The sequence below is a fragment of the Manis javanica genome, chromosome 2 (genome assembly GCF_040802235.1).
Source record: "Manis javanica isolate MJ-LG chromosome 2, MJ_LKY, whole genome shotgun sequence".
NCBI classification, from domain to species: Eukaryota; Metazoa; Chordata; class Mammalia; order Pholidota; family Manidae; genus Manis; species Manis javanica.
In genome coordinates, this window is record NC_133157.1 from 225829712 (window position 1) to 225847807 (window position 18096).

An 18096-nucleotide genomic window follows, 5' to 3' on the forward strand; every position below is an offset into this window, starting at 1 on the left:
CTTTGCTGAATTCAGATATTAGATCTAGTAGTTTTGGAGTGGATTCTTTAGGGTTTTTTAAATACAATATCATGTCATCTGCAAACAGTGACAGTTTAACTTCTTTGTTACCAATCTGGATGCCTTTTATTTCTTTGTGTTGTCTGATTGCCGTGGCTAGGACCTCCAGTACTATGTTGAATAAAAGTGGGGAGAGTGGGCATCCTGTCTTGTTTCCGATTTTAAAGGAAAGGCTTTCAGCTTCTTGCTGTTAAATATGATGTTGGCTGTGGGTTTGTCATATATGGCCTTTATTATGTTGAGGTACTTGCCCTCTATACCATTTTGTTGAGAGTTTTGATCATGAATGGATGTTGAATTTTGTCAAATGCTTTCTCAGCATCTATGGAGATGATCAGGTGGTTTTTGTACGTTTTGTTGATGTGGTGGATGATGTTGATGGATTTTCGAATGTTTACCATCCTTCCATCCCTGGAATAAATCCTACTTGATCATGATGGATGATCTTTTTGATATATTTTTGAAATTGGTTTGCTAATATTTTGTTGAGTATTTTTGCATCTGTGTTCATCAGGGATATTGGTCTGTAATTTTCTTTTTTGTGGTGTCTTTTCCTGGTTTTGGTATGAGAGTGATGCTGGCCTCATAGAATGAGTGTGGAAGTATTCCCTCTTCTTGTACTTTTTGGAAAACTTTAAGGAGGATGGATATTAGGGTTTCACTAAATGTTTGATAAAATTCTGCAGTGAAGCCATCTGGATTGAGGAGTTTTGTTCTTAGGTAGGTTTTTGATTACCGGTTCAATTTGTTGCTGGTAATTGGTCTGTTCAGATTTTCTGTTTCTTTCTGGGTCAGTTTTGGAAGGTTGTATTTTTCTAGAAAGTTGTCCATTTCTTCTAGGTTATCCAGTTTGTTAGTATTTAATTTTTCATAATATTCTCTAATAATTCTTTGTATTTCTGTGGTATCTGTAGTGATTTTTCCTTTCTCATTTCTCATTCTGTCTATGTGTGTAGACTCTTTTTTTTTCCTGATAAGTCTGCCTAGGGGTTTATCTATTTTGTTTATTTTCTCAAAGAACCAGCTCCTGTTTTCATTGATTCTTTCTATTGTTTCATTCTTCTCGATTTTATTTATTTCTACTCTAATCTTTATTATTTATTTCTAGTTTCATGTCCCTCCTTCTACTAACTTTGGGCCTCATTTGTTCTTCTTTTTCAAGTTTCATTAATTGTGAGTTTAGACTATTCATATGGGATTGTTCTTCTTTCCTGAGGTAGGCCTGTATTGCAATATACTTCCCTCTTAGCACAGCCTTCGCTGCATCCCACAGATTTTGCGGTGTTGAATTATTGTTGTCATTTGTCTTCATGTATTCCTTGATCTCTGCTTTTATTTGGTCATTGATCCATTGGTTATTTAGGAGCATGTTGTGAAGCCTCCATGTATTTGTGGGATTTTTTGCTTTCTTTGCATAATTTATTTCTAGTTTCATACCTTTGTGATCTGAGAAATTGGTTGGTACAATTTCAATCTTTTGGAATTTACTGAGGCTCTTTTTGTGGCCTAGTATGTGGTCTATTCTGGAGAATGTTCCATGTGCGCTTCAGAAGAACATGTATTCTGCTGCTTTTGGGTGTAGAGTTCTGTAGATGTCTCTTAGGTCCATCTGTTCTAATGTGTTGTTCAGTGCCTGTCTCCTTACTTATTTTCTGTCTGGTTGATCTGTCCTTTGGGGTGAGTGGTGTGTTGAAGTCTCCTAGAATGAATGCATTACATTCTATTTCCCCTTTTAATTCTGTTAGTATTTGTTTCATGTATGTAGGTGATCCTGTGTTGGGTGCACAGATATTTATAATGGTTATATCTTCTTGTTGGATTTAGCCCTTTATCATTATGTAGTGGCATTCTTTGTATCTTATAACTTTCTTTGTTTTGAAGTCTATTTTGTCTGATACAAGTATTGCAACTCCTGCTTTTTTCTCACTATTAGTTGCATGAAATATCTTTTTCCATCCCTTCACTTTCACTCTGTATATGTCTTTGGGTTTGAAGTGAGTCTCTTGTAGGCAGCATATAGATGGGTCGTGTTTTTTTAGCCATTCAGTGACTCTATGTCTTTTGATTGGTGCATTAAGACCACTTACATTTAGGGTGATTATCGATAGGTATGTACTTATTGCCATTTCAGGCTTTAGATTCATGGTTACCAAAGGTTCAAGGTTAACTTCCTTACTATCTAAGAGTCTAACTTAACTCACTTAGTATGCTGTTACAAACACAATCTAAAGGTTCTTTTCTGTTTCTCCTCTTTTTTCTTCCTCCTCCATTCTTTATATATTAGGTATCATATTCTGTACTTTTGTCCATCCCTTGATTGACTTTGGGGATAGTTAATTTAATTTTGCATTTGCTTAGTTATTAGCTGTTCTACTTCCGTTACTGTGGTTTTATTACCTCTGGTGACAGCTATTCAACCTTAGGAACACTTCCATCAATAGCAGTCCCTCCAAAATACACTGTAGAGACGGTTTATGGGAGGTAAATTCTCTCAGCACTCACTTATCTGGAAACTGTTTAATCCCTCCTTCAAATTGAAATGATAATCTTGCCAGATAGAGTCATCTTGGATCCAGGCCCTTCTGCTTCATGGCATTAAATACGTCATGCCCCTCCCTTCTGGCCTGTAAGGTTTCTGCTGAGAAGTCTGGTGTTAGCCTGATGGGCTTTCCTTTGTATGTGATCTTATTTCCTTCTCTGGCTGCTTTTAACAGTCTGTCCTTATCCTTGATCTTTCCCATTTAATTACTATGTGTCTTGGTGTTGTCTTCCTTGGGTCCCTTGTGTTGGGAGATCTGTGGATCTCCATGGCCTGAGAGACTATCTCCTTTCCCAGATTGGGGAAGTTTCCAGCAATTACCTCCTCAAATACATTTTCATCCCTTTTTCTCTCTCTTCTTCTTTTGGTACCCCTATAATGCTAATATTCTTTCGTTTGGATTGTTCCTAGAGTTCCTTTTTCTCTGTGTGCATCAGCTTCTTTATATTCTTCTTCTCTAATTTCTATTTCATTCATCATCTCCTCCCCCATATCTAATCTGCTTTTAAAACCCTCCATTGTATTCTTTAATGATTGGATCTCTGACTGGAATTCGTTCCTGAGTTCTTAGATAGATATTTTTCTGTACCTCCATGAGCATGTTTATGACTTTTATTTTGAAATCTCTTTCAGGAAGATTGATGAGATTGGTTTCATTTGATTGTTTTTCTGGTGTTTGTACGGTTTTGGTTTGAACCAGGTTCCTTTGGCGTTTCATATTTGTATATGGCGCCCTCTAGTGTCCAGAAGCTCTACTCTCTGGAGCTGCTCAGCCCCTGGAGCGTTTTCAGGGGTCGCAGGGGAGCGGTATTGGTGCCTGGGGAGAGGAAAGAGCTGTTTCCTGCTTCCCAGCTGCTATACCTGTCTCCACTGCCTGAACCAGTGGACTGAACACACAGCTGTAAGCCTCTATGCTTTGTGGTTGTAGTTGCTGTAGGCGGGACTTCCCTCTGGCTGGCCTGACACCAGGGTAGCAGCTGCCAGTTTGCAAGTCAGTGCAGGCTGGCCACGAGGAAGGCACAGCAGGCTGCATGTCATGGTGGGGGGCCTTGGAGCTGTGTATCCAGCCAAGGGGCTGGAGTGCCTGGAGCTCCTGAAAGTTCCCAACCTGCTGGGCAGAGTGACCTGGACAATTTTGTCCACCTGTCCTTTCTCCTGAGCAGTAAGCTCTGTGAAATCCTTGCCCCTTTAGCAGCCATCTTGCTAAGGGCTTCCTTGTTAGGACGTCTCTCAGACTGCCCACCTTTCCTTTGTCCCAGAGCCAGATATGGATTCCTGTTTTCCAAAAGCTACTGGAATCTCAGTCTCTCCAGGTATTCCACCTGTCTTAGCTTCCCAACGCCACTAATCACCAGAGCACCAGGCAATGTAGGTTCGTGCTCCCAGAGCAGACCTCCAGGGCTGGGTGTTCAGCAGGCCCAGGCCTCCACCCCCTCCCTGCTCCTTTTCTCTTCCTCCTGCTGGTGAGCTGGGGTGGGGGAAGGGCTTGGGTCCCACAGGGCCATGGCTTTGGTACGTTACCCTGTTTCCTGAGGTCTGCTTTTTTTCTCCAGGTGTGTGCAGTCTGGCGCAGCTTTCTTTCCTGTTGCTCTTTCAGGATTCATTGTATTAATTATATTTTCATATTGTATGTGGTTGTAGGAGGCCTCTGTCTCACCTCTCATGCTGCCGTCTTTAATCCTCCTCTCCTTTTATGAATCATTTTTTAAAATTGCCTCTCGTGTGTCCCTAGGGTCACCCAGGAGTTCCAGGTTTCATGGGGCCTCCAGGGACCCCTGGACCACCAGTAAGTAATAATTTTTAACCCTCTCCTCTTTGGGCCTTGACATCTGACCATCCATCCATGCCCACTGGTCATGGATCACACTGGACGTACCTTTTATCTGAGGAACGGGCTGACACCTAAAAGGCGTCCAGGGGTACAGGTCCCGGAGGCATGGGGGAAAGTGAGGAGGGGCTTGAGTAGCACTGATGGGCGGTGCAATTAGAACGCTATTTGGACCGGGGCATTGGCAGGGCAGAGAGGTTTGATTTATTACTAGTTTTTGTCCAGCCAGGAAGGAAGGAAGCCTGGGATAATTGCAAAGTTAGGCTCTTCAGTAAAGAATGCAGAAGCTGCTCCCTCCGTAGGAACCTGTCCTGCGCTGAAAGGCTTGAGAATCACATAGTGTCTGCAGAAGCCTGGACTTCCCTGGTTTTACTGCAGTCAATAACAGTAATAATAGCTACAGGTTGTCATTATTATTCACTATTTCTGTCTTCAACAGTTCATTCATTGTCACTCCAAGGCACTTGTTGTCTTAGTTATAACTTAGTTATGATTACAGCTGCCATCACTATCACCCCACTATCCCCGCTGGGCCCCTGAGCTCTTGCAGCGGCCGTGGCCCTGACACTGACCGACACCCTGCTCAGCACGCCTGCCCACCTTTGGTCCAGGCCACCCACAGATTAGTGTCACTGCTCTTCTGAGCAGAGTTCGCTGCAGCTGTCGCCATGGCCATAGGCAGTGAGAGTTAGTGCCCTCACCAAGCTGGGACCAGTCCCCTGGGAATCCCTGCATGTTCCCCAGGAGCCCAGTCTCCCAAACTTTGCAAAAAGAGGGTCCCAGTAATAGCTAAGGGACCACTGGAAGGAACCCACCTCAAACAGGGACCACCCTTCACAATAAATAGTAAAAAAGAGGCTCCGTTGGGATCGTGAAGTTACATGTATGAAATTAAAGCTTGCTCCCAGGAATTTGTCTCACATGGAAGATAAGACATAACTTCTGCAGCTACATCACATTTCCTTGAGGTCCAAGACCATGGTGCAGCCATTTCTGTATCCCTGTAACTCGGCCAGCGCCTGGTACAACACAGGCACCCAAATGTATGTCAAGTAACCAGTTAAGGGCGTCTGGAAGGGTACCAGTTAAGCACTGTGAGAGCTTGCTGACCTGTCCTCCTGTGCTCGGTCATCGGCCACAGTATTCCTAGGTTAGGCTGTCCAGTAGACATACACAGAAAACCAGTGTCACCAGGACTTAGACCATAGAGAGCCCTTCACGGAGAGCCCTCCGTACCCTCCGGGTGCTGGCAGACTCTTTATATGCAGTAGCTTACTCAGTTCTCTCAACCTCAGGTGGAGAAGGAGCTGTCTTTTTCTCCATTGTGCAAAGGAACTGAGGTCAGAGGAGTAAAATAGCTTGTATTGGGCAACACAGCCTGTAGGTGGGGAGCCAAGACATGGACCAGGAATCTGGCTCTGTGGGGGCCCCTCCTAACAATACCCCCTGCTGTGCCAGGTGCCCTGTAAGCATTGCCACACTACTGCTCGGCTCCTGCGGTGCAGGCAGTATCACTTTCTGCCCTCTCTCTCACAGGGACACTGAGGGTTAGAAATCATAGAACACTTGGCCAGGGCTACTAAGAGGCAAGTATTAATTAGGCTAAGAATCCCTGCCCCATGTCCCAGCCTCTCCAGCTTTTTGTTCATTCATTTATTCAAGAAATACTGCTTGAGTGCCCGCTACCTCCAAGGCACTGCTGAGCTCCCCATAAACAAGTCAGTCTGCACACCTCAGGCTGTCAGTGGCAAAAGGCTCTGGAGAAAAACGAAGAGGGTGTGAGGGCCAGGGCCTTGCAGTTTGGGGTCTGGTGGGCAGAAAAGGTCTCACTGGAAGCCGATGCCTGGGCCCGGATGTGAGGAGCATGGGACGCACTCTCTGACACCTGGGACTGCATTGCGGGAGGAGCCGCAGTGCGCGGAGGAGTCCCGAGGCAGAAGGGGGTCTGGGGCCCGCTTGGAGCCACCTGCCTACCCGTGTGCAGCTCTTCTCCCTGATTCATGTTACATCTCTTCGTCCCTGGGTTGGCACAGCAGCTGCCTTCCTTATCTCCCTGCAAGATAAATCAAATCGTTCATTTCTTGCCTTCTTCCTGGAACGTTCCCCGATACTAGCTGACCATGTCCACTCTGAGGTGAGACCACTGAGTATCGTCTAGGGGACAGCTGGCTGGCGGATGCTGTGCCCTTCCTGAGATGTGGCTTCCGTCCTCCCAACATGTTTGTAGCCCAGACACTAGCCCAACCAAAGGGAAGCCGGGGCACCTTTGAAACATTAGGTTCAGGGAGCCAGGAGAGGGCACAGGACGTGAGGTCGATGTGCTGCTTCCTGCACAAAGCGTGAAGGTGCTCAAGGCCTCTGTCCCAACGCCCAGGAAACTGACCCTCTGCTTCATCGTCCTTAGGGAGCCGATGGAGTCGCGGGAGCTGCGGGACCGCCAGGCATCCAGGGACTGCCGGTAAGTTCCTGGACAGGACCCGCCTCCAGTCTGCGGGCCTTCCCACACCCAAGCCGGCGCCGGCCTGCCCTGGCCCTCCCTTCCTCCGTGGCTCATTCATTCTAAGAGTCCAGTCAACACTAGTCTTGCAACAAAATTGCCTTCTGTTAGAGCCCCACTTACCTCACCTCTAAAATAAAGCTTTGGAGGAAATGACCTGACAATCGTGATTCCAGAATTCAGGTAATAACCAGTTCTGGCAGGCCGTGGGGTCAGCCGCATCTCTCTATCCCTTGTCCGCGGGTTTCTATTCTGACCAGTTACAGGGAGTGAAAGGCTAGGAGCTGACCCACCCTGAGCCTTTGGGGTGTGCCTGGTGGCCTGGCATGCCAGGTGGGCTGTAGCAGTTTATCTAATTGGCCAGAAAAGGGGAGTGAAGTTAAGAAGAGGGATATCACGGATCGAGGTCCTGAAACCAAAATGGGTGGGGCTGGCGTTTGGGCCCAAGGATCTTTTCTCCAAAGCCAGCGTTATGGTCACGGCACAAAGCAACCAGAGCCACTCTGTGCCATGAAGCAAAGGGGGACCTCAGCTCAGCAGGCCTCGTGCCCGTGGCCACGACATGCATGCTCTGCTCACCCAGAGGAACACATGCAGCCGTGACTTCCTTCTCTCATCTGACTGTCCTAGTAGTTAGGAACATGCTGAATCATTACCCCCATTTTAGAAATAAGCAAAGCTGGCGGATTGGAGATGAGAAATGACGCGTTCAGGGTCATTCGGTGGGGAAGAGTCAGAGGCACCCTGGTCCGCAGGAATCTCAGTGTCGTATCACAAGTCTGGCCCGCGGGCAGGTCAGCCCTTCCCTGGTGTATCTGGATTCTGGCGCTTTCAGGATCAGTCATGACAATTTCCGCCTCCCCAGACGAGGAGGACAAAGCCCAGGGGGTTAGGTCCTTGTTCAAGGACACACAGGGAATTAATCCCCAGATGGGAGTTAGGCCAATTTGCAATCTCCCAGTTCAGGGTTCTTCCTGCTGCCCCACACTAACCCACTCTGTGGGATGGCTGGGATGGGGGCTGGGGGGATGGAGAGACCGAAAAATAACAGTCCCCTGGTTCTTTTTACAATTGTCATCTGGCAGCTCCTTGTGAAGCCGCCCTCCGAGAAGTACCAGCATGAATAAAATAGAAAACACACCACAGGCAGCTTTTCATTGATTCTCAGAGAGCAAAAGATTTCCCTGATAGAAACTAACAGACTGTTTGCCCTAAGAGAAGAAGATGTGGGACTTAGATGGGAATCCTTACATTCCTGGGAACTAAACCATATTAAGTAAGAAATGGATTCTGTCCTGGGACCTCGTGGCCAAGTTATGGCCGGTCTTGGAGCTGTTGGTGGTCCTGATATTTCACCATAAAATTCAAACCAGAATGTAGTCAGTTTCTTAGCACAATGAGTGTTAGTAGTTAAAAAACAGAAATAAAAAATGATAAATGTGACATTAAAAAAAAAGATACATACAAACCTGGAACATTTTCATTCTATTTTTAATTAACATGTATACAATTTGTCAGTCTTTTGGACATAGAATGAAATCCTTACGTGGATTTCAGGTCCCCCTATTGCAGTCTCTTCTCATTATCTTTGTTTAAAAAAAAAAGCACCATTCTCTATTTGTTGCTTTTTAAAAAATGGTCTGAGATATAGCAACACCTCTGAAGCAATTTCAACATAGAATCTTAGTTGTTGGGTTTTTCCTGCTCTTTTACAGCTATTTAGATAGTGAGCAACTCACCTTTTGTCAAATATTTTCAGTCAACTTAATTTGCATAAGAAAGATTATTCTTTTTCTTTTCCATAGCGAACAATTGGTGCAGGGTTTAGGAACAAGCATGCTGGTTCCCTGTGCATCTTCAGCTCATCTGATGGGGAACAAGCTAGTAAATATTTCAGTCTTGTGGGCCATGTGGTCTCTGTTGCAGACACTCAGCTCTGCTTGGTCAGGGGAAATCAGCCATAGACGATATGAGAGCTGACCTGCGTGACTGCGCTCTGATAACACTGCATCTGCAAAATCAGGCAGATGGCTGGAGTTTGCTGACCCCTTTCCTAGATTATTAGTGTTTCCCCACTAGGGTCTTTGGAACTATAAGCGTCCAGAAAGGAACCCAGAAAGCTCCCTTATCAGTATTTAAAAATCCATAACAATCATGAATAATTTTCCCAAGCTGACAAAAAGCACCCGCTTTATTCGTTAGTGTGCTTGAAGGTCTGTGATGGTCGTGAATGTGGTTCGCTTTATTGTCAATATTTTGCATGGGTCTAAGTGGCAATCTGTCTAGGCAATCTCAGCTACCATGCAGCATTCTGCCACAGAGATGCAGGGCATGCCAAATTTTTATCAATGCAAGTACATAAACTTAGCATTCCATTTTAATTAAGAGTGACTTCTCAATATGAATATATAAAGAGTCAATCTTCTTCAGAAAAGATTTTAGCAAACCAATATAGTAAACCTGAATCCTCGTCGGTTCTTCATCAGTTCTGAAGGATCTACAAAAAAAAATTCTTTATCTTCTGACGATACATTACCAATATCTTTTATTTTCTTCAGGCATGGAAATGAAGCTCAGTTACTGAGTTTTTGTTGAGTTTAACTAGTGCTTAATAAAGGAAGTGTGCTTTTGGTATCCTTATTTGGACACTTTTTATATGACAGTATATAAAATCTATATCCATCTGCAGTAATACCAAAATATTTTTGCTTTTGCTTTTCTTCCAATGGGCTAAAATCACAACCCTTAAGAATACCTCATTTTGTATGGCATGTGGATTAGAATGTAAAACTTGACATCAGCATTTTATTGCAAAAGAAATATAAGCAAGAGATTACCAAGTCATCAGGACCTCTAAATACAGTAGGAACACAGGATGATATAAAAATGCTCATCGTGATAGAAATGATAACACTGATTACCTTATCTGATTTGGAAGCTCTGGTTGAAAGTGTTGTGTGTTTTGGTGAATAAAACAGGAAATGAAATATTAATAAATTTAGTAGACATCTCTCAAAACGTAAGGTCTCCTTAGTGGAGGGAAGAGATACGAACAGCAACCAGTGGTGGTGGAAAGTCTGAGAACCGCTGCACAGAGGGTGGGAATGAGAAAGCCATCTGCCTGCGGGCCCCCGGTCAGCAGCTCGCTTGCGCCGGCTCTTGCCCGGGCCGCACCCCACGCACTGTAAGGCCAGGACCCGAACCTCAGGCAGGCTTGGGACCGAGCACAGAGTTGGATCTGGACCCAGGCCTTGTGGGCCCCAGAGCCCCAATATCGTCTTCCCACCAGGCCTTCTGGTCTGTCATTCCCCATGAATCTGATGAGTGTCTGTCCGCAGGCCAGCCTGTGTGACGACGCTCTGCCCAGGCACCCCCCTGCCCTGAGGGAGGCGATGCCTGGGAAGCAGCAGGGTGGGTGTGGGAGCGCCATGCTCCTCACTGAAGACCCCTTCCAATCCACGGAGGCAATTCTGTGCAAGATCGTTGACTTCCAGGAAAGCCTGTCAAAGATATTTAATGGTATTTTTATGTCTTTGATCTTTTAGGGGAAAGAAGGTCCTCCTGGCCCACCAGGCCCGCCTGGATTACCTGGAATCCCAGTAAGTGGCATTTTAAAAAGACAAATCTGGTTTCTCTACTACAAAAATTAACAAACAAAAATATATTCCACCATTAAAGCAAGTCATGGTCACTGTGGGAATCTGGGGTGCTATAAAAATGAGAAAAAATGGGCACTAAGCAAAGCCAGCTGAATTTTCTGTGGAGTCACACTTAGTCTCATTCCTCCTTTGTGCATATATTTATTGCTGTTGACTTATGCAAATAATATTTGCATCTCTCTCTCCACACACATGTATATATACCATATGTACCAGCCGTGGTCCCAGCCAGCATGAAGCCCAGGGTCTCATGGGGAAGCCAGACAAAAAAGAAGAAAGCATTGAACCAGTGACACACACGACAGATGGGAGCCCAGGGCTGTGGGAGCTGGGGCATGGACCCCTGAGCCAGACCAGGAGAGGGTCTGGGGGAGGTGACACCCCTTGAGTGTTCAAGGTCAAGTTACCTGGACTGAGAGGGTTGAGAGGGGTCAGGAGGTAGGGGTTCCAGATGGAAGGAGCGACCTGCAAATAGACACGGATACATTTACTTACACGGACTGGCTACGAGAAATAGTGAATGTTCAGAAGTGCCTTCCACTTCTGGTAGGGACTGTGAGAGACGCAGTCTAACCTTTTGCTAACATTTATTGAGCACCAGCATTAGCTTCTGTGAAGCAAAACAATAAATCTCCCCACTTATTAAGTGCTAACTCTGCCCTGCACTGGACAAGAAAGACCCTTTGTCATGCACGTTACAACCTCAGCTCCTCCCCCTGCAATGTGGGTGCCCCTTTAATTCAGGGCGAGGAGACAGGCTCGGAGAAGCTAGCAGACTGCTCAGCAGCACACGGTCACGTTCAGCAAGGAGCAGCCTCTCTCTCTTGGGAAGTGAAGTTTCCTGCGCAGATGAGTTGAAGCCACACTCCGCCCTCCTCCGCCTTCCCCCAGATGGTGCCCCCCTGCTCGCAGTGACCCAGTGCCTGCCGCAGGAGCCCCCTCCCAGCCCTGAGTCTCCGGGCAGCCTCCAGCCTCCAGCTTGAGTTTTCAAGTCTCCCTCGGGGGTGCGTTTTGTCTTGTGGACCCAGCTTTCTCTCCTGTGCCCAGGTCTCTAGACTCTTCTCCTCGCTGCGCCACAGGCATGGGGAGAAATGGTTTCTGGAGCTAACGCTTAATTGAAAAGGGAATTGATCTGGCGTGGCCTCCACACCGTCCCTGCTGGTGCGGCTGGTGTTGGCACAGTTACGCCAGAGCAGCCTTCCTAGAGAGTTACAGGGGCGTGTTGAGCCTTGGGCCAGAGGCCTGGACGGTCGGTAAACGGAGATCGCCATCCACAGTGGGTTCTCGCTGGTGCCAATCCTCCGATGAGGAGTGGTGCGTGATTTCCTGAGCCCCCGCAGCAGGGCCAGCCGCGCAGCTGGTGCCGTTTATCGTCGCAGAAGCATCCATTCTGAGCAACCTCGTGACTGTGAGGCAGGCTTGACACCTCTGTGGTTCAGGAGAAGCACCACTGGAAGCTGAGAATTTCAGCTACCAGGTCAAGGTCATATACCTAGTAGATGCAGCCAGGATTCAAGCCTTGCCTGGTTTGACTCAGTTTCCCCTCTGCCCTGATACGTTACTGCTTCCTTTCTGCAGACCCCACCCGTCCAGGTGGCCCGGGATTGGAGCCTGAGCTGCTGTGATGTCATGGTCATTGTACAGAATTATCTTTTCCATCTTCAGAAACTCCTGAAGAATAATGATCTCTTAGATAAATGTGAGGCTTACAGTGCCCTGTTTAGAGCAGGAGGTTGGCTGGTAGGGGTGGGAACAGGCAGAGGGAATCAGAGCCTGATTTCATGGAAAGAAATGTAAAACGCTCATGGTCTTCCTATAACCCAGACACGGTCTGTGCTGCCCTTCGCTGAGCCAGAGTCCCCCGCGCCCTGGGAGCTGCGCTCCGGGCTTCCCGGCACAGCGTGGCGCTCAGTGGCCCCCTCACCTTCCTCATGAGCTGCACGCCTTTCTCCTCATGGCCGCGTCCAGTCCAGGAGGCCCAGATAGGAGGCCCTGTGGTCCCAAGTTTGACTTGATGAGAAAGTCCGGCAGAGGCTTCTCCGCTCAACAGCGATCATGGGGACGCTTCTGCAGTCACTGTTTCCACAGTGCTGCGTGCCAGACACTTCAGATCAGAGGCCAAGCCAGCAGCTCCGTGTTGGGGAAGAAACCAGGGAATCAAACCAGTCCTGCCTGTTGAAATGCCCCCTTAGCTGCTAAGAGTGGACGTAGCCGTGTGGGAGGAGAAAGGCCTGCGGAAGCCGCGTCCGGCTTCCTTCCCTCGCGGAGTCTGGCTGGATAACCAAGCTGCGTTTCTCTTGCAGGGAGAAGAGGGCAGAGGGGGCAGAGACGGAAAGCCAGGTGCCCCCGGAGCGCCGGTAAGGGACTCTAGCTTTCTTATCGTTTCACATGCCAAACTGGCAATTTCTCCATGTCAGCTGCTATGTCTTGAGCTGTTATGAACCGGGCACAGAAGAGTTATTTTCTGGGTGTTACTTGCTGTACTTCCCCCTACAACGGGGTAAAGGCTGTGTCCCCATTTTACAGAGCAGGAAACTGAGTCTTGGGGAGGTGAAATGATGGGCCCAGAGCCTCATGTCGGGCTGATGACAGACTCGGAACCTGGGCCTGGGGCTCCTGCGCCTCCTCGTATTCAGCTCTAACTGCCCCTTGCAGCCTGTGCGTGGGAGGGAACCCGGGGCAGGAAAGCCCTGGCTGGAGTAGACATCTGACACCTGAAGAGCCTGTGAAACCCGCAGTGCCTGAGGGTCGCCAGCTCTGCGTGATGCGTGCTTTCCCCTTATTCAACGTGGGCACAAAGCCTTTTTCTCTTTTTCTTTATCGTCAGCTGCCCGGGCACACAGTGACATGGACCGAGTGTCCGTGAGGAAGGGTCCGTGGCCCCAGTAGCTGCTGCGTGCAGCATGTCCCCAGGCCCGTTTCCGGGGCCTCACAGCTGCCCTTCCTCAGGCCGGCCTGCTCCTCCGGCCCAGGGACCAGCTCCGTGGCGACAGCGCTTCCTCAGCTCTTTGCAGCACGAATCCCTGTCCCAGCCTCAATACCCAGGAGCAGCTAGAAGGTGGCAGCTGGGACTCGGAGACTGGGGTCCTGCAAACGCCCTCCAGCGGGGGACCCCCAGGCCTGAGGGACTGGGAGGGAGGGAGGGTGCGCTGCCTGGGTCCTGCTGTCTCCGAGGTCTGTCGCTGGGTGAGAAAGCAAAGACAGAGCAGGGGCTTAACTGACCCACTTTGTATAAAAACGGGTCTACGTACAGTTTTTAATATTTTAATATTTTACGAAAAGGAACTCTGGGAGCTTGCCAAAACACCAATAAAAGTACCATCCATGGGAGGATGATGCTGAGCGGGAGGGACATAGAGATGGGACGGCACATTTCTATTCCATAGTATGCTACTTTTTATTATCTTTTAAATTTTCAGAGCCTTGGGAATGCATTATTTATTGATAAAATTAAATTAAACTACTTCATGCCAAAATTACAACCACCATGAGAAGTGGAAAGTGGCTTTGGATGCCAGCTCCCCTCCTACAGGCCTTGCGACCTGGGGAGGGCCAAAAAAGCCCCTCTGAGCACCCTGTTCTTCTCGAGTAGAATGGGGAGAATGGCAGCAGCTTGCCAGGGCCACTGGAGAACGAAATGAGGGGGAAATCTGTGAGCTGCATCGGACTCAGCTACCTGTTAATTATTTTAGTTAAGTCACTTTTTCTAACTGCCGCATTTTAGCCCCCGGTGAGGTTGGGGCTGCAGAGCCCGTAGGACCCCAGAGAGGAACTGCAGAGCGTCTTCACAACCAGCTTCAGGTTCCATTTAACTTGTTTGGCCATGAACTAGTATGGCTCATTCTGCATCTGATGCAACTTGCCAGAAGCACCTTCTTCACCCTTTTCCACTGTTGGCGGGAGGCTGCAACCAGAATTCCCTGCTGTGAGGGGAAGAAAGAGTTCAGCAGCCAGCCAAGTGGAAGCTCCTGCTGAGCCGCTGAAGGCTGCACCCCGGCCCAGGGGGCAAATGATGGTTAGCCGGGCGAGATTGTGGGGAGGAGAAACACATCTCCACTGCGGCTGATAGCTTCTGCCTGCACCTCAGAGCCAGGGGTTTTGAGGGCCTCGTCACATTTACCCCGTAATCCCCAGAAAAACCCCATAGGGTGCAAGCATCTTTATTAACCCCCAACGTGGAAACTAAGGCACAGAGAGGTTAAGTAGTCTGGCTAAGTCACACAGCTGGCAGATGAAGCAGCCAGGACTCACACCCCAGATCCTGGCCCCAGGGTTCAGTTCTACAGACAGGAAATCAACCGTTCTGCAGGTGTGTCTTCTGGAAGGCTGTCATCCACAGTGCAGGCTGGCTGAGGCTACTGGGCTTCATTCAGTCTGTGTATCGATGGCCTTTTCCAGACAGGCCCGTGCTGGCAGTGAGCACAGTCTGATGGAAGGCCAGTTCCGCTCTGGGTAAGCAGTGGGTAGGGCGAGCAGGGCGTCGAGGCAGGGCTGCTTCTCCTGGGGGAGGGGTTAGCCGCTCCCACCCCGGGGGTGCTCCAGGGTTCTCCAGCCTGTTCACTCTGGCATCTCAGCATGAGGCCACCCTGACCTTTTACCACTCTGAGCCAATTGAGAGGAAACTGGCCCAGGAATGGGTGACATCAGGTCCCCCCGAAAGGCTATCTGGAGACCAAGGTTTGGGTGCAGGTGGAGTATTAGGGAGGTGATCCCAGGGAGCCCGGAGGCCACCAGGCAATGGGAGAAGGAAAGGAGGGTCACTAAAGGCAGGCCGGTGGGTGAGCCATCCCACTGGTTAGGGGCATGGACAGACAGGCAGACAGATAGATGGTAGACAAATACATGGATAGATGATAGATGGGTGTGTGGATGGATGGTCGAGTACCCAGATGGATGGATAGATAGGCAGCTTCTTGAATTGCCTGTCACATGGTTTTTATCAGTAGGAATTCGAGCAATAACTGTAGTGTAGGACGAGGTACAGAGACTGGGGCGTAAGCGCCCAGATGAGAACCCCAGCTGTGTGACTTTAAGCAGATCACTTAACTTCTCTGTGCCTCAGAGTTCTGCCTGTGGGATGACAGTGTGGCCACCCTCCTTCTGTCTGTGATTTTCCCTCCAAATCCAAGGGAGCGCCTCTCTCCTGTCCCCCGACTGGGCCCCAGCTGCACTCGAGGTCTGTAAGCTGCAGAAATGAGGGGACTTCGAGGGCATGGGCACGCCGTGCAGTTCCCAAGATGCCAGGGCACCAGTGCCCTCTCCTCCCCTTCCCTGTGCCCACCCCTCCACTTCTGGCCACTTTCTCTGGGCTTAGCACCCCGTCTCTCGTTGGCTTTTGTTCATGGCTTAGTTCCATCCAGGGCAATACCAGGCCGCTGGCAGTGAAGAATTCTAAATAGCAAGGGCCCCCAGCACTTGTTTTGTAGTTCAGAGGCGGGCTGGGGGCTGGATGCAGCAGCTGCAGGCCCCCAGACAGCGGGCACTCTGGCTGAGAACGGCATCCTTTGGGTGCTGCACGCAGCCGGGATTCAGGCTGTTTCTGCCATTTATTGCCTCGGTAAAGTTATAGCTTCTTTGAGCCGGCGTTCCCACATGTAACATGCAATGGTTACTAGCTGCCCTAAAATCATTAAAAACTAGGTCATCTGCATAATGCCCACCCAGGCCAGGACACTTCTGAGAATGAGCAGGGCCGCTGTGAATGGCGGCCTCAGAGGTGACACCTGCGTAACCAGCCCAACACTGTCCCAGGAGAGCCAGGAGCATCTGCACTGGTGATCGGTACAAGCAAAATGCACCACAGCCGGTGAAGGCTTGGCAGGGGGCAGAGACCGACTCGTGGAAATGTAACACCGTGGGGCCCAGGCAGCCAAGAATGGGAAGGTACCTGACATGCCCCCCGGGCTCTTCTTCTTTACTCTCAGGGCAAAACAGGAGAGCCGGGTGTGCCAGGACTGGAGGGAGCCCGAGGCCCGCCGGTAAGTGCCGGGTGTGCGTGTGCGTGTGTCAACTGTGGACGCATGCTGTCCATGGTAGAGTAAAGCCATCAGCCACACAGCTCGCGACGGAGCACTGTTCACGGAGTCTGCCCCTTGAGGTCCCAGAAGTATCTCTCCTTCAGACCGGTGCCTCCGTGTAATAAACTCAGGTCTTTCCCAGGCTGTGGCTATAAAATTTATTTTCAAAATTGCAACCATTGTTACCATGTTTGTGTTACAAGTTGCCTTTGTTCTTATCCTATTTGTTATGATTTTAATGGGCTTTCTCTTGATGATAGAACCTAAAATGAATCATAATTTTGATTTTGAACACTTCCCACAGCTAAAGGTTTTTCCTTCCCAATTATGAATTAACCCATTCTCATTGCATAACAATAGCACATGTTGATGGTAATAATAATAAAAAGAATCAGAAACATAATGTTATAGAGAAGAAAATAGAGTTACCTATATGTCTACAGCACAGATTTAAAGCTCTGTTGACATTCTGGTATGTTTTTTTGTAGTCTCTTTTTTCCCTTTGTATGAATTCTGACATTTATGTAGCTACATCTATATCAGGCTGTTGAGTTATTACACATATAAACATATACACATACTCTTTCTATTAAAATGAACTCTGTATTTTGGGGTTCATTTGTTAAACGTTTTATTCCTTCATGATTTCAAAATTGTGTAATTCCTTAAAATTGCTTTAGGAAAAAAATAATTTTTAATGAAAATCCTAAAATCCAGTTATCTGGCAAGAAGTAGGAAATCAAAATGGTAGTTCTAGTCCCTTAATGTGTTTTTCTTTTAAAAACAGTAACTCACCTGGCTAGTATTCAATAAGGAGGAATGAAAGCACAAAAATCAATTTCCTTTTTTCTAACTCTCCTTGCCTTTCACCTGATTTCCCCAGGAGAAGAAACCTAAGAATGTGAAATATCACCTCCTACAGGGGATTAAAACGCAGAATGAGAGATTTTTCTTCAGCTGGTCCCTGGGTTATTGGAGGGAGGGAGCCCTCCTTCCTGCCAACGGGACCCATTTGCAAGGACCCACGCAGGGCAAGACCCGTTTCTCGCCTGAAGGTTGTAAGAAACCTTAGTTCCGTGTAGGGGCTGAGGGTAGCGATCCAGACGGGCCAGGAGACCCACCGTCCCTGGCTGGCAGCACATGGCTGAGCGAAGCTTTGACGACCAGCATAGGCTGTGAGATTGACAAACCTGTTGTCAGCTTTCACTTTGTCATTTACTAACTTTGTGACCTTCATCAGGGAATCTTTCTGAACCTTTGTTTCTTCTTCTATGAAATGAGAATCAGAACAGTTTCCATTTCTGTGATGTGGGGTTTTGAGTCTTAAAGGAGCAGATAAAGCATGTAGACTTCCCAGCCGAGTGCCTGGCGCACTGTGTGGGGTTTTGGCCGTGAATACGTGGGAGCACACTAGGGTCCCTGACTCCCAGTGGGTAGATCTGGGATTCTGGTGGCTTTGAGGACCCAGGAGTCCCTGTCCCTTTCCAGAGAAAGAG

At 48.3% G+C, this 18096-nt stretch overlaps 1 protein-coding gene across 1 annotated transcript in view; it reads left to right on the plus strand.

The window, feature by feature from the left end:
* Positions 1-18096, plus strand: part of COL22A1 (collagen type XXII alpha 1 chain) — a 236818-nt gene that overhangs the window by 194410 nt on the left and 24312 nt on the right. The window contains exons 48-52 of the mRNA XM_073230303.1: positions 4332-4385; positions 6832-6885; positions 10470-10523; positions 12887-12940; positions 16508-16561. Coding sequence (XP_073086404.1) covers positions 4332-4385; positions 6832-6885; positions 10470-10523; positions 12887-12940; positions 16508-16561 — 270 coding nt within the window. The remainder of the gene's footprint in view (positions 1-4331; positions 4386-6831; positions 6886-10469; positions 10524-12886; positions 12941-16507; positions 16562-18096) is intronic.